This window comes from Cyprinodon tularosa, unplaced genomic scaffold (assembly GCF_016077235.1).
Source record: "Cyprinodon tularosa strain WSP-4 unplaced genomic scaffold, ASM1607723v1 ctg610, whole genome shotgun sequence".
Lineage (NCBI taxonomy): Eukaryota > Metazoa > Chordata > Actinopteri > Cyprinodontiformes > Cyprinodontidae > Cyprinodon > Cyprinodon tularosa.
Window position 1 is genome coordinate 55,540 of NW_024039353.1, and position 14,945 is coordinate 70,484.

The 14,945-nt window shown below is 36.8% G+C and overlaps 1 protein-coding gene across 4 annotated transcripts in view; it reads left to right on the forward strand.

Annotated features, from left to right (window-relative positions):
- LOC119798139 (glutamate receptor 1-like) overlaps positions 1–14,945 on the forward strand; it is a 91,154-nt gene that overhangs the window by 42,015 nt on the left and 34,194 nt on the right. For 2 of the 4 annotated variants that reach the window (XM_038307492.1, XM_038307491.1), the window contains exons 9-13: positions 3,886–4,101; positions 7,178–7,301; positions 7,413–7,554; positions 12,088–12,286; positions 12,899–13,146. In XM_038307492.1, coding sequence (XP_038163420.1) covers positions 3,886–4,101; positions 7,178–7,301; positions 7,413–7,554; positions 12,088–12,286; positions 12,899–13,146 — 929 coding nt within the window. Of the gene's footprint in view, positions 1–3,885; positions 4,102–7,177; positions 7,302–7,412; positions 7,555–12,087; positions 12,287–12,898; positions 13,147–14,280; positions 14,341–14,945 lie in introns of all 4 variants that reach the window. The other 2 variants (XM_038307488.1, XM_038307490.1) reach the window with 2 other exon arrangements.

Here is a 14,945-nt window from a genome sequence, read left to right on the forward strand (position 1 = left end):
TGGTAGGGACACTATTGGCCTTAAGTTTCGTTGGTCTGATGTCATTGGTCCTAAGCAAAACTGTACATGCTCTTTTTTTATGCTTGACGTGAGCATCAGGGCGCATTTCGTTTAAAGAGAAAAGCAGCATTTTTTGCTACATTAATAAAAATTTAATTAGCACTTCACACACTAGATGCTGTTTTTCAATGTTTGAAGCATCACTGGCTCTGACGAATGTGGAATTAGCACTTTTTTCCATTTTGAAAAGGTTAGCATTTGAACTTACCAGTGACTAAGACAGAAGGTAAATATGTATCTATTTAAACAAATACAGTCTAAATATGTCCGTTATATGTGGATTTATCCTGTATTTTCCTTTGATTATATAGAACTGTGCGGAGGTAAACCCCACTCTTACTTGTTTATCTAATATGCTCTCTCTGAAAATAATATATTCAAGGGACGGCAACTAAATATATTGTAATTACATGTGCACTGGAACTAGAAGAGGAACTGACACTGAGCATTTAAAATATCATTATACAAGTTGTACATCTGGGCTGCAGTTACTCTGTGTAGCCCATTTGATGTATTTGATCCAGGGCTGAACAAAATATATTGTGTTAATCGATTATTTAGATTATCGTCAACTAATTTAGTCATTTATTAATCATTAACAGGAGTACAGTAGAGACTGTAAGACGTGCGTTTAGCTCACAGAGCTACCCCCTTAGAGCAGTAATTATACCAAGATTGTAAAAATATATAAACATTTTACATTTAAAATAAAAAAACAATTTTCTGTCTGTCAGTGTTCTCAATCTAGAACTCCTCAAGAGGAAACGTTTTCGTTCCACCTGGTTAAACCTTTGGCTATCCAATTATTAATCAATTAAACGAAAAAATTATCCACAGATTAATCGATTTGCAAAATAACCGTTAGTTGTAGCCCTAATTTTATCGTAACATTGCAAACACACTTCTTACATAATGCATCTGAAGTGGAGATAGCAGCCAACCAAACAGACGTAAATCAGGCAAATTATACTAAAATTAATGTGGCATCATTTGTGAGCTCCGAAAGAGATCACAGAATCAATTACTCATACTAAACAAAATTAATCTCTCACCTGAAGCGCTTAAGGTTCGGACACTTCTCTCTCTCTCTGCCACTGATGCAACATCACCACTGATTGTTTGACTTCCCTAAATTCAATACACTTATACTGTATAGTAATAAAAAAGCTGCCCCTTAATTTGTAATTAAAATCATTTAGACATCATCTGAGGCACTGAAGGGCCAGCTGCTTCAACATCAAGCTGCCCTGCATCACTATTACTGGATATCTGTGTTTCCTATAATATAATGTCACCATTATACAAGTGTGTTTTTAATATTAAAGAATTAAATGAAACTTTAAAATCAATGTAAATAGTGTTCCTCTGTTTGTAATTTTCTTTATCCTATTTCTAGAAGTAGAAATAATCAATGAAATAGCACTAGTGTTATTAGGAACCCTAATTCTGCTATTTAAACAAAAATAGCATATGTTTAGATGTTGTAATACCTTATAAAAGAAATAACACCTGGTATTTATACCTTAACTGCCTCAAAGTGTCATCATAAAATGAAGACAATAATAGCAACAAAGTATTGTAAAAGGGAAACCCTCACATTTTCTTTTTCAGTTGGCTGTGGCTAAGAATAAGAATTTTTGATAGCTTACAGTCTTTGCTTGTCCATTTTATCCAGCAGTCTTCAGAACTTCTGTCTGACTCGCAATATTTAGTTTTATTAAAGAAAAAAAAGTTTTTTGTCGATAAATTCTATTATACTTAAGAACTAAGTATTATTTTGAGATGCTAACGTTGGTTCCACAAATAAAAAGACTCTCTCTGGCTTCTTTACAGAACTACAATCAGCAGCTTTTGCCTGTTTTAGCATAGATTTTATAAAAAAAATTGAATTGGGACTAGTTTTGTAGCCTATTATTAATTGGAGTAACCACGGTATTGTAGCATAAAAAAAAAAAATTTCATGCTCCACACACACACACACATACAGAATAGAAAACAGCCAATCAGGAAGAGAAAAGGCGGAATTTAAGGCAGAAAAATTAGGAGTGGAGTTAAACAGCCCAGCAGTTTTTTTGTGTTTGTCTTTTTTTGTCCTATTTGTCCTGTAAATATAGAAGCAACCTGGGTCACCTTCTCCAGGTTTTATAGGTTTATATGCATCTAATCCGATACCTTATCTGTTGTATATGATGGTTTATAATAATAACAATAATAAAAAAATTATTTAAAAAAACGTTAAATGGCGCAGCACAGTAACATGCACTGCTAGGTTAAAGGGACAGGGAAGACCGCGCAGGCATTAGCAGCAGCTACCAGGGAGAGGAGCTGCGAGAGGAAAAGAAGAGACTGCTGCATTAATGCTGTATTGTATATAGGGTTGTCACGATACTAAACTTTTCAACTCGATACCGATACTAAGGGAAATATTTGATACTCGATACCATTTTCGATACAACAAGGATGAAAACAAAGACTCCAAATTTCTACAGAAATATATTTTCATTAATAAAAAAAATACAATAAATAAATACAATAAACAATAAGAGCAATATTCTGAGGTTGTATGCTCTGCATGATATTAAGCAAGCTTGATAAAAAACTTATAAAATTTAAATTAAGTGTTCCATCCTTGGCTATGCTTTGCACACATAGCAATGACACTAGCCAAACCGGTTAAGAAACAAAAATAATTCTCAGCAGCTGCACCTGTTACAAAAAAAAAGTCTGAAACTGAAAAGTGCACAGAATTATTCAATCACACAGTGTTCTGAAAGTGCATTTTCCTCTATTCTTCACTTTAGATGAATGACTGTTCAGGTGCCACTGGTGGTGGCACTGTATCGATACTTTTAAAAACGAGTATTGTATCCGGATACAATGTGTTAGTATCGATATTTTTTTGAGTATCGATACTTTTGACAACCCTAATTGTATATTATAAACATGTTATTCACATCGAATTATTGGTAGGGACAAGTAGGTCAGTCCAAAATTTTGGTAGGGACAGGTCCCTATGCAAACCTATGCTTGTGCTGCTGCTACTATTAGTCCTCTCAAATATATACACAGGCTTTGTTTATTTAAGATATCTAAATGTAACATTATCTTATGTTAGAGTTTCTTAATTATTTGACCATTCCTTCTCTTGATTTGAGAAAGACCACTATTTTCTTTTTTTTAAATAATGGTTGAGGATATGTTGCTGTTAAACGCATCTTAAAGCTCCCAAAGAAAAATGTACTAAGAAACAGATATTTGAGAATGAAATTGACGGGACCATAAGCAACATGAGTTTTTGTTGTTTATTATTATCTTTTGGCTTTAGTCTGATTTTGGATGGTTTTTACAAGTCGGTATGTCAGTCCGGTATGTCACATTATTAGCTCTAATACAGTATGACATAAAAGAAAACTAAGTTAAGTAATTTATATATCTCAATCAGTAGTGTCAACAATAGTAGGATTAAAATATATTTTTGTTACAAATTTCTAATTTTATGCTAACCCTTTTCTCAAATGAGAGACAATAAATGAACAGTATCAAAGAAAAGATAAAAAAATAAAGCAAGCATGTGGTCTATGACATACATAGGATCTATCGTCCTGACATATTTACACATGAGCAAAGAAATTGCTGTTGAAAGTTAGGTCAAGTGGTTTAAAAAGCATCTTTTTAGCTTCATGCCCATATCAGCAGTGAGAGCTTAGCAGATGTTCTCGCTGTTGGTCAGTGAACATGTCTGTTGGTTTCTGTTTGCACCTAAAAATCATGTTTTTAAAGGACAAAGACCTCATCTGAGTGATTTTTGTCTGTGTCTTCCTACAGAAGGCAGACATGGCTGTCGCCCCGCTGACCATCACTCTTGTTCGAGAGCAGGTGATTGACTTCACCAAACCCTTTATGTCTCTGGGAATCTCCATTATGATCAAGAAACCAACCAAGTCCAAACCAGGCGTCTTTTCCTTTCTTGACCCGCTGGCCTACGAGATCTGGATGTGTATAGTTTTCGCATATATCGGAGTCAGCGTGGTGCTCTTTCTGGTATGATGACCGAAGTTGATGTATCTGTTTACATTGAGGACTTCATGATCAAATCTTTAAAACAAACTTTAAAAATCAAAGTTTCTAAAAAATGGGGGTTTGTGCAGTTCCCATAGTCAAAAACTCATTATAAACAAATTATTCAACAACATCGGAGTTGTCAAGAACTTCGTATGAGTTTGTTGCTCGTTTTGCTTTTGAGGGTATTAAATAATTCAATTAAAATTGTTGACCTGTTTGTGATAAACATAAAACTCCTTGCACATTGTAATTTCAATTCAATTTAGTTCAGTTAATTATATAGCGCCTATTCACAACATGTCATCTCAAGGCACGTTACAATTCAACTAGATCACACAGTAAAATTAATTAAGTTTTCTATCTAAGGAAAACCAGTTGATTGCATCGGGTCATTGACCTGAAGGCAATCCCTCACACCAAGCATGCATATTGCAACAGTGGAGAGGAAAGACTCCCTTTTAACAGGAAGAAACCTCCAGCAGAACCAGACTTAGTGTGAGCCGCCATCTGCTGAGGCTGACTGGGGTTCAAGGAGACAGAAGCAGACATACAGAAAGAAGCAGAGATACAAAAGGCAACTTTATAACTAATAATAATTTTCAAAATTATTCTAACTGTGAAAAGATATTTTTTATTAAGTCCATTGCTGAGTTTGATACACTCAGAAATACATTAGTTGTGTTTTAATAGGCTTATCTGTGAAGATTCTCACTCACCCAGGTCATGGTCAAGCTTGAAAGGTTTAGGCCCCGTCCACACGAAGCCGAACCCTGGCCTAAATGCAAAAATTTTTCACCAAACCAGCCTCTCATTCATACGAAGCCGGCGTTTCGGGGGTCTGTAAAAAATCTTTTTTTTATCAGGCCTTCAGAGTGGGAAGATTTTGAAACGCCGTTTTCGCGTTTCCATCTTTAAGCTCTAACCCCATTTTTTTTTTACACGCATGCGTCATAGCCTCGGCTCTAAACACGCATGCGCGACACATCACAACAACAATGGCGCCGTTGCTGCTAATGCTACTCACCCTGCTGTCGGGCTTACAACAGAATCTTCTTCTTCTGGAATATCTCCAGGAAGAACAGAGCAATATCGACGACATAGTTCAGCACCTGAATTTGACTGAACCACGAAAATGGACCCGCAGGGCAACCATGTATAAATATTAGTGCGCATACCCAACATTTCGTCGCCTATTTTTGCTTTGGCACCACAGCGCCACTTACAGGCCTGGCATACATTTTGCAGCGTTTTCATGCATTCGTGTGGACGATCACATTTATTTTACGTCTCCGTCTTTACGACAAACGTTCTTGAAAATATTAGCGTTTCGTGTTCGTTTTGACTTCGTGTGGACGGGGCCTTAGTTTAGGCAACTGATTGTGAAGTTTTCTAGAAGACGTTTCACCTCTTATCCAAGAGGCTTCTTCAGTTCTAACTAATGGTGGGGAGAACTGAGATTAATATACTGTAAGTGTAACAAAGAATTAGGGGAAACACAAGTTGACTCTGATCCCTCCTCCAGGATTGGCCATCGAGGTCACCTGGGGGGTTAATTGTTGTCAAGGGGTTCTGTTTGGCCGTTAAGTCCCTCATCAGAGTGTTTTTGGTCACAAGCCTCTTTGAAGTGTGAGTCAGCTGAGGGCAGGTGAGAAGTGGATCTTCTTGGCATTGTTCCTAAAAGTGCTTTGCAAGTGGGTGAGAAATGCTTTTTTCCAGGTTAACAAAGATGGTTTCCTTAACCCCTTACTCAAACCATCTTTCTTCCTTGGCCAGAAAATGGACTTTGTTGTCCTCAACAAATGTCCTTTAGTCTTCAGGTGTAGGTGGATAGCTGAGTCCTGTCCTGAGGAGTTTTTCCTCCTGTGTTCAGCCGTGTGCCTGTGTAGGGGTTGCTTGTTCTCTCCAGAGTAAAGGTCTGTTCACCCTTTCTTGCACTGAACGGCTTAGGTAGAACTGAACAAGCCTCTTGGAAAAGAGGTGAAACCTCTAGAAAACTCCACGTCCAGTTGGCTAAACTGAACCTTTCAAGCTTGTTTTAACAGGCCTTTTTTTATTTACATTTTTTACCGGTCTTTTGGACATTCTGCACCCCCTTCAACAAAAAAAAGATTTTTAGTTATGTTTTGTTATTTTGGGGAAAGATATTAAAAGGGATCTTTAGCTAAAAATATAAAAGTAGACTAATCAACAGTGGGTTTTAAATTGTATTTTATTGGGGATTTTTTAATCTTATTTTGATTTCCTTTTTTTATAAAATAACTGCAAGACAAGGTACACTGATGTGTCATTGTCAAGTACATGCACAGTAGATGGTTCAATTCAGGTTATAAAGTAGAATGAGGCTGGAAAGAAATGGCATAATGTAACAAGGTACAGATGACTTTGAGGCATTTCTTATCAGATTTAAACAACAAATACTGAGCTAAATTATACTGTAACAACAACATACAAGTAAGCTGATGTTTTTCTTTTCTTTTTTAAATAATTATTAACATTGCAATATAGTAAAGACCCTAGATGGGTCACTAGATGCTGTGGTTTGGAGTTGTGGACTAAACAACTATCAAACTGCAGCACTGTTTTATATCACAAAAATATTCACCATTATACAATACACCATAGACCTGACTATGACCCATAATCCTTCCGCTCCCAGACATAATTTCCTATTCATTGTATTTTCTAAGACATGCTATAAAATGGACTATGCTACAGGGCATGTATGCGATTTACTTTTAAATCAATCCTTTCATATACAAATTTGATCTTTCTTTCCCCTTTTATGTATAATAAAGCTCAATACTATTCATATCTCTGGGAGATTTAGGTTTAAAAATCTCTCTATTTTGCTGAGACTTTTTTTCTGTAAAATTGTAAGTAAGATCTATACTTTATAAAGCTCCAGCAAAAGTTTCCTGTTACATCAGGTATCAGAAAGCAAACCTTTTCAGCATGAGATTTTTTTAATGAAATGTATTCAGTCTATTTATTTGCGTTAAGCATTACATTAAGTGTTGAGCTGGTCCAGTCTGGTAATTTTCAGGATTTTCTGCAGGTGAGCCGTTTTAGTCCCTATGAGTGGCAGAGTGACGAGTCTGATGAAGAAGATGAAACTGTTCCATCTTCAGGGTCTCGACGAGCTCCACCCACTTCATCCTCTGAAGACCCTCAATCTCTAGGTATCTCCGCAATATTATTGTCTAATAAGCCCACAACTGTGTTGTTGCAATACTTCTCACAACAAAAATATGTTTAATTAATCAGGTTCCGCTATCTTTTCTACCTGTCAGGTTACTCTCAAGGTCAAAATCCAAACCAGAACCAACAAAAAGAAAAAGAAACCCCTGAACACACCAATGATTTTGGGATCTTTAATTCTCTCTGGTTCTCACTTGGGGCCTTCATGCAGCAAGGCTGTGACATCTCTCCCAGGTAAGATCAAATGATGAAAACTAATAGTAGTAATAACTAATTACAGGAGGAGTAAACAACTATTTAGTTCTGACTGTGTATAGATAGGCCTACTGCAAAATGTGTCCTAATACCAGAGTCTTATGTTGCTTATTGATGCAGTAGTCGTGCCTGGGAGGTAGATAAACCATCTTTCAATCATTTTCCAACAGAGAAAAGATCAAAAATATCTGCTTGCGAGCGAGCTTAACAAAGGATTAGTTAAAATGGCAAAACCTTGTAGGTAGTATGCTAGAAATAATAGTTGATGAGGAAAAAAAAAGATCAGATCCAAAAGTAGAAACATAGTATGCCCTGTAAAATTATGTAAAATAGTAAAAGTAGCTTTTCCTTCCTTATTTTTCAGCACATCGAGAGAAAAATAAATCTTAGTTGAAAATCTGCCTCGACTTGGTACAGTTTTGCTACTAAATCTGCAAAATCCACCAAAACTAGTGCTTTTCTTTAGTTTGTTTAGAATATCTTACTAAAGGTATTTTTCAGTGCGGTTGTACGTGGTCACCTTTAGCCCGAATAGGACTGCAGGGCTAAAAAAATCAGTGTGTGTGAGTTTGATGTGATTTGAATTAATATACTCTGCGCATTCAATGTTTATGTGAAGCATGAATGTCCTGCAGACAGAAACTTACAGATGTAGTTCTCACACCTACTGTACTGCTTGGAGCCAAATAAAGATGATATTAGAAAATCTAATGTGTGAAAGGAATCTGTGACAAGCAGCTCAATCTAACATGTAACTAACCTCCGGATATCATTTACTAGAAAGAAAAAGCTATAGTCAGAAGCATATAAAAGGTTTTAGCTTGGTGTGAAACATTGTTGGCATGTGAACTTTTCACATTAATGCCAACCTTTCATGGGCCGGCTGTTATTTGCAAAAGCTCTCCCTCTGATGAAACAAAAATTTGTTGCAAACACTGTAATCACCATGTTAGGCTGAAAATGTGGATACACAATGACATTAATGCATTACATGCTTCTAGAGATTTGTCTGCTGTAAATCTATTAAGTGAATATCTGGCTGTTCCACACCTTAGATATTCTCTCCACTCAACTGAGATCTAGTGAATGTGGGGATCAGGGGCAGAGGCCCTACAGACGATCTCCGCGCCAGTTCCCTTGCCAGAGGATGAAAAGCGAGCATTTACAGTTAGTCAAATAAAAAGCACTGAAGAACAGATCCAACGTCTATATACAGAGATCAATCCAGGATGGAGTCAAAGCTGAACAGGAACAGACCAGATGACACCAATATGACAGGAAAAAAAGATCATAAAGTTATGACCTCAATAGTGCAGAATGGGAGAACAGAGATAATAACACAGAATAAGGAAAATTGGTCATCCTGCAGCCTAAACATATATCAGCATAAATATAGTAAATAACTCAGGTGTGTGAGGTATGTGAAAGGTAGGGCCAACGTAGAGCCGAGTAAAAACATCTTTCCAGAGTGAAATTCTGCTTGGCCAGATCAGGTGGTTGATGCTCTCCCTGCCTCATGGATTACAGCGGTTATGGAACAAATGCTGCAGAATCAGATATCTATGATGTAAGCGAGCCCACCACGTAAGCAAGCCAAACCCCCTGACATGTCTCTGTAAATCCACGGTGCAAAAAGCTTACTGGTCTTTTTGCCCTGTAACCTCTGGGTCTGTTGGCAGGACATACCAATCTTCAGCTAAAGCCAAATTAAATGGCCACCTCCCTCTGGAGAAGTCTCATTTTTGCTGACGAAAACAGACTGCTTTCTGCCTATGATTCAGAACCAGCTGAACATAGAAGCTCTCATTGCAATTCCGCCTGCCTGAAGGTTTTTTTGCCTGGTCGACCCCTGATTGCTGCTCCCGGATCAGTCGCAGCCTTACCGCCCGTATGCTGAGGTGCCGCTGTAAAGCTGGCGAAACACAACCACTGGTTTTGGCACTACCTAGAAGCTGTCAGCTGCGGATCTGAGTCACTGCGTGATAAAGCAAAATAAAGCTCTACAAAGTTCCCTTTGTTATTACATATGACTAATTCACGTTTCTTTGAGGGCTTGTTGAAGTTAACGGACAGGGATTTCCGAACCAGAGTTGGAATAAAATATCCTTAATTTCAAATGTTGATGGTTTTCTATCAAAAAAAATTTGAACTGAATGTTGACTTAATGAAGCATGTGTGTGAATGAGCATGTGTGCTGCAAATGTGCAATGATTGACGCTGGTACTGTAGGCTTCCCTCTCGTCCCCATCATTGTCTATTTCCGCCTGTTGTCCTGAGAATTAGTGTGATAAGGTTTGAGCAGCAGGCATTGTTTGCTTCAGGCTACTTCCCTTTGGCCATGTGTATACACGGAGGGTACCATGTTGTGAAATGTATCACCCTTTGTTCTAACCTGGCCACAGTTTAGCTAAGGTAACCATCTTGTTGCTATGTGTCATCTGAATTAATCCATTGGTTTTCAGTGCTGCTACATTTTAATGCATTGTGATTATTTGTTCTTTGTTCAGTGTAAAACTGAATGAGGTTTTATTTTTTTGAATGCATTTAAGATCTCTGTATTGGTCACATTTATCAGCTGCTCTTTTAAAATACATCCCTAAATCCATTAATTCATCAAGCCTTAAACTTGAACATCCCTAGAGACATTTTGAAAAGACCCTCAGACCCCCTTTTTCTGCCTTTTATTAGCCTTTCATTCACCTTCTCCTTATTTTAAGAAGTGTGTAGTTTTGCATAGCTATTAAACATAACAATACTTTAACAAAGAATTTTACATAATAAAGAGCCATTATTTTACTGTGGTTGTCTAGGATTATTGGCATTACTCAGAACCAGATCCACTCCTTTTTAGTCAATAGTTACAGAAACAGAGACAATTTCCTTTGTTAGTGATTAATAACTCTGTTGATAACCATACTTTAAATGATTAAAGCCAGAGGTGAAAAATACACTGAATTTTTACAGCCTGTCCAGGAGTCCAACATTGGGTAAAGACTAAAAAGCTTTGTCAAGTAAGCAGATTACTGTTATGGTCATTTTACTAATAATGAGTGTAACCCTTGATTTGAATGGCCTATTAATTAACCAGAACTTCCAGTTTTAGTCATTTAAAATATTCATAATGTGGTGGTAAAATTGCTTACCACAGTCTTCCTGAAAAGAACTACCAAAAACAAAGCTATGTGTAGCAAATGGCTGTATCACGTACAGTACATACTCGTACTCGTCGTCTCCCGCTTTATCCGGAACCGGGTCGCGGGGGCAGCAGACTAAGCAGAGACTCCCAGACTTCCCTCTCCGCAGACACCTACCGTACAGTACATGTAAAGCAATATTTATTTGTTGATTTTCATGAAGTGGTCTTAGACTATACGTCATGTCAAAGGTTTGTGGGAATCCATCTAACTCATATGAGCTAGTTGTACTTTTTCTGTGGCAGCTCCCAAGCTATGGAATGATCTTCCTTTGGGCATAAGACAGGCCTCTTCACTAGCTGCTTTTAAGTCTCTTCCTAAGACCCAACTTTTTTCTTTGGCTTTTGGTGCAATCTGAGAGGTTCACTTTGTTTTATTGTGTCTGTAAAATAATATGTATTTTTTTATTTGATCTTTGCTATTTTTATAATTGCATTGTATTTTATGATTGTGTACAGCACTTTGTCCCTTTCGGTGTATAGTGCTTCATAAATAAAGATGGTATGGTATAGCATGGTATGGTACGGTACGGTATGGTACGGCACGGTATGGTAGATTGTAACGTCAGGATCAATAGCTCTATCCGATTGGCACCATTCAAATGAAGCTTTTGACTGTAGAATTTACTCCAAGAAATCATTTGAAGCAGATTTGAGTATTTGGACATTACTGCTGGAAGTACTCATCAGAGGATAGTGAGGTCAAGAAGTAGAGATATGGTCAGAAATAATTATGCTGAATGGTTGGTAAGGAGAAAAAGTATGTCCACAACATTACACCCCCAGCAGCAGCAGGGGGTTCATTAAATTCTGATGCTTCTTTCTTACTGTATGTAGCAGCTGAACTTGAAAGTCTTTGGGACACAATTTTTTTTTTAGTCTGTGATTGTTTTTGTTAAACTTTGGTTAAATAAAGTGAGTCTTATTCTGAGATTACTAGTTACCAAAGTAGTACCTAAGACCAACTGCTGCTGCAGCACTTTTGACTCATAGTAAAAAGTTGTTTCCAAGGTGGTATTCTGCAAACTGTAATTGTAATGAATGTTTGTTTGACCTATTGGCACCCTTCAACTGGCCTGCCATTCTACTTATCAGACTTTAACAGGGCAGAGGGCTAAACTGAAGCATTCATCTGACAAAATCAAATTTTTATTATTTATAAGTTGTAGTTGTGTCTCTACTCAGACACACTGATTAAATGAGTCCTATTACCTCCTCTATAGTCACCATTAAACAGAGTAGGTCCAAGTCCAGAAAATCCACACAGCGTTTCCTGAATTCATTCAAGAATGTTGTTTATCTTCCATTTTTCCCCAAAGGTCTTTGTCCGGCCGAATTGTCGGAGGGGTGTGGTGGTTTTTCACCCTCATCATCATCTCATCCTATACAGCCAACCTGGCAGCTTTCCTTACTGTGGAGAGGATGGTGTCCCCTATAGAGAGTGCAGAAGACCTGGCAAAGCAGACTGAGATCGCCTATGGTACCCTTGATGGAGGTTCTACCAAAGAGTTCTTTAGGGTGACTGAGCATGTTCATTCCTGATACCTGCGTTTTGTTACACATGGTTCAACACTTCACTCTCTTTGCAAAACATTACTTACTTTACTTTGGTGCTGTAGATGTAAAATTGAATTAGTCTTAAAGTCTAATGTTATTAAGAATTTAATGTTAGTTATATCTTTAGGCGGGGGTTGTACATTTTAATAGAATTTTCCTCTTATAGCATTTGTAAAAGAAAATCAGCATTGCCATCAGTTAATAAGAACTAATTTGTCAAATGCAAAAGGGTTTTTGGAAAAGTAATTTTAAGCCATTCCTTTAACGCAGAGGCTTTGAATTTTGTTGAACTACGGAAGAAAGAGACCATTTAGATTATTTTGTACTTTCTTAAGTCTTGCCCCAGTAAAACCTGAGGCAAGATTACCATGTGAAAACCGGTGTGATTTTGCTTTGAATTGTTTTTTTATGGCATGAAATTAGGACTTAATATGGTCCAGAAACTCGTGTTTCCAGTTCCATTTTAATCAAATTAGATTCTGTGCTGTGATGAAGTTTAAAAAAAGGGAAAACCTGTCAAATTGAGTTTTTATTAACTTAGCCTCATTCTGTCTTTGCTCTCCACTCCTTCAGAGGTCTAAGATCGCTGTGTTTGAGAAGATGTGGTCATACATGCGCAGTGCAGACCCATCAGTGTTTGTGAAGAATACCAATGAGGGTGTAATACGCGTCAGAAAGTCAAAGGGGAAGTATGCCTACCTACTAGAATCCTCCATGAATGAATACATTGAGCAGAGGAAACCCTGCGACACCATGAAAGTAGGAGGAAACCTCGATTCTAAGGGTTATGGTGTGGCCACTCCCAAAGGATCGCCTCTCAGGTACACTCTAAGTGTCCACTTAGTGAACACCAGCATGGGATTACTTATTTTTGTTATTTATTTGTTGAAAACAAATAAAAAGAGAGTGGGATATGAAATATTTGTTGAATACAAATATCCATTTCTGACAAATGAATCTTTGCACAGTTATACACACAATAACAACTCAAAACAACTTTACAGTACTATCTAGTGTTTAAAAGATGAAGCATAGCATGTTTAGTCATAAAATGTGCAATAATGTTTTTTTAACTCATTTTAAGTCTATTTTCTAGCTAGAAATAACAAAAAATAGAATCATGAAATTAAAAATGATTTAAGACCTAAATGTGTAATTTCTCTAGACACTCTTTGTTAACAAATTATTAACCCAGACGCCTGACTGTAAAATATCCTGTTACATTAGATAGTTCTAGGAATCAACTTAAATAAACTATGTGTTTATTTAAACCTGATGTGCTCCTTAAACCTTATGAGCATAAGGGGAATTTATATTGAGAGTTATTTTTATTTTTTAACAACTACATTAAAGCTAAACTGTTTAAATCATTAAAAAATATGTTTGTTTTGTTTTGTTTTTTTGTTTTTTAACATTCTGACACTGTTAGTAATCATTTAAGAAAAAAATTGTTTTAATCACTACAAAAATGTTAGTGTGAAACAAAAACACAAATTCTGTAAGTATAAAAATATATACTCCATTATTACAATTAATTCGGGAGTTTCCAACAGTTCAATGACAGCTTGTAGATACCTAATGTTTCCAAGAGCATTAAGAAAGAAAAGAAAATGAAGAAAAAAAAAGAGGAGAAAGAAAGGAAAGTCTTTCTTAGCAAGGGGAAGGTATAATGTCTTTCTTTCTGTCTTATTAATCTTTCCTTTTCCTACTCTTTATTTTATATAAAAAGTTAAAACAGTAACTGAGTCATGCACACACAGAACAGCATTTTAGACGTGCAACTGATTTGAATTGTCAGAAACTGGATGATTTGCATTGGAAGTAATTGAGGATGTCAGTTTGGGGGGAGGGGTTGACTTGTTTACTGTCATATGTTCGTCTATCTGTCTGTCTCTTAATCTGTCTCTCTGTGTGTCTTGTTTCTTCTCTTTTGTCTTTGTCCGCATGTCTGTCAGACTGTCTGTCCCTTATTTGCTATGCCTGTCTTACTGCTACCGGCTCGTATGCCTTTACATGTACCAAAACAAGAAGAATGTCCCTCAGTCATAATCATTGTCTGCATCTACCTGTCCAAATCTTTCTGCTGCTGTCAGGTAACATGATGAGCTTGAGCTTCTTTGAATTTTAATCTGATGAAAAATTGACTCAAATTATGATGGACTGCTCTGTGCAGATATTATCTAAGGGAAACAAGTTCAGGTGGGTAAATTTACAATCACTCTAACTTAAAAATAAATGACAAAGACTGCAGTGTGGATAATGATAAACAGTGTAGGTTGAGGAAAGCTAAGACATAAAATAAATGAATTGAGATGTATGCCAAATATGTTTTATGACCTTAATGTAGACAAAAGCCTGAAAACAACATGGTGAGTAAAAGGCTCTAATGATGATAGTTGACAAAAATCTACAAGTACAGTAGTGTGCAAGAAGACTAGGTCACACAAAAAAGGCGAGATGTAAGACAAGGAACTTGCAGAAGGAAACTGAAATTGAGGAGCAAAATTAATGATGAAAGTCTCAGCTGAGGCCATGAGCATAATAAGGCCAGAATGAACTGCTGTGGAGAAGAGTAGAGACAGAGAGACTGATGCACACACACAGATTAAACATGAGAAGT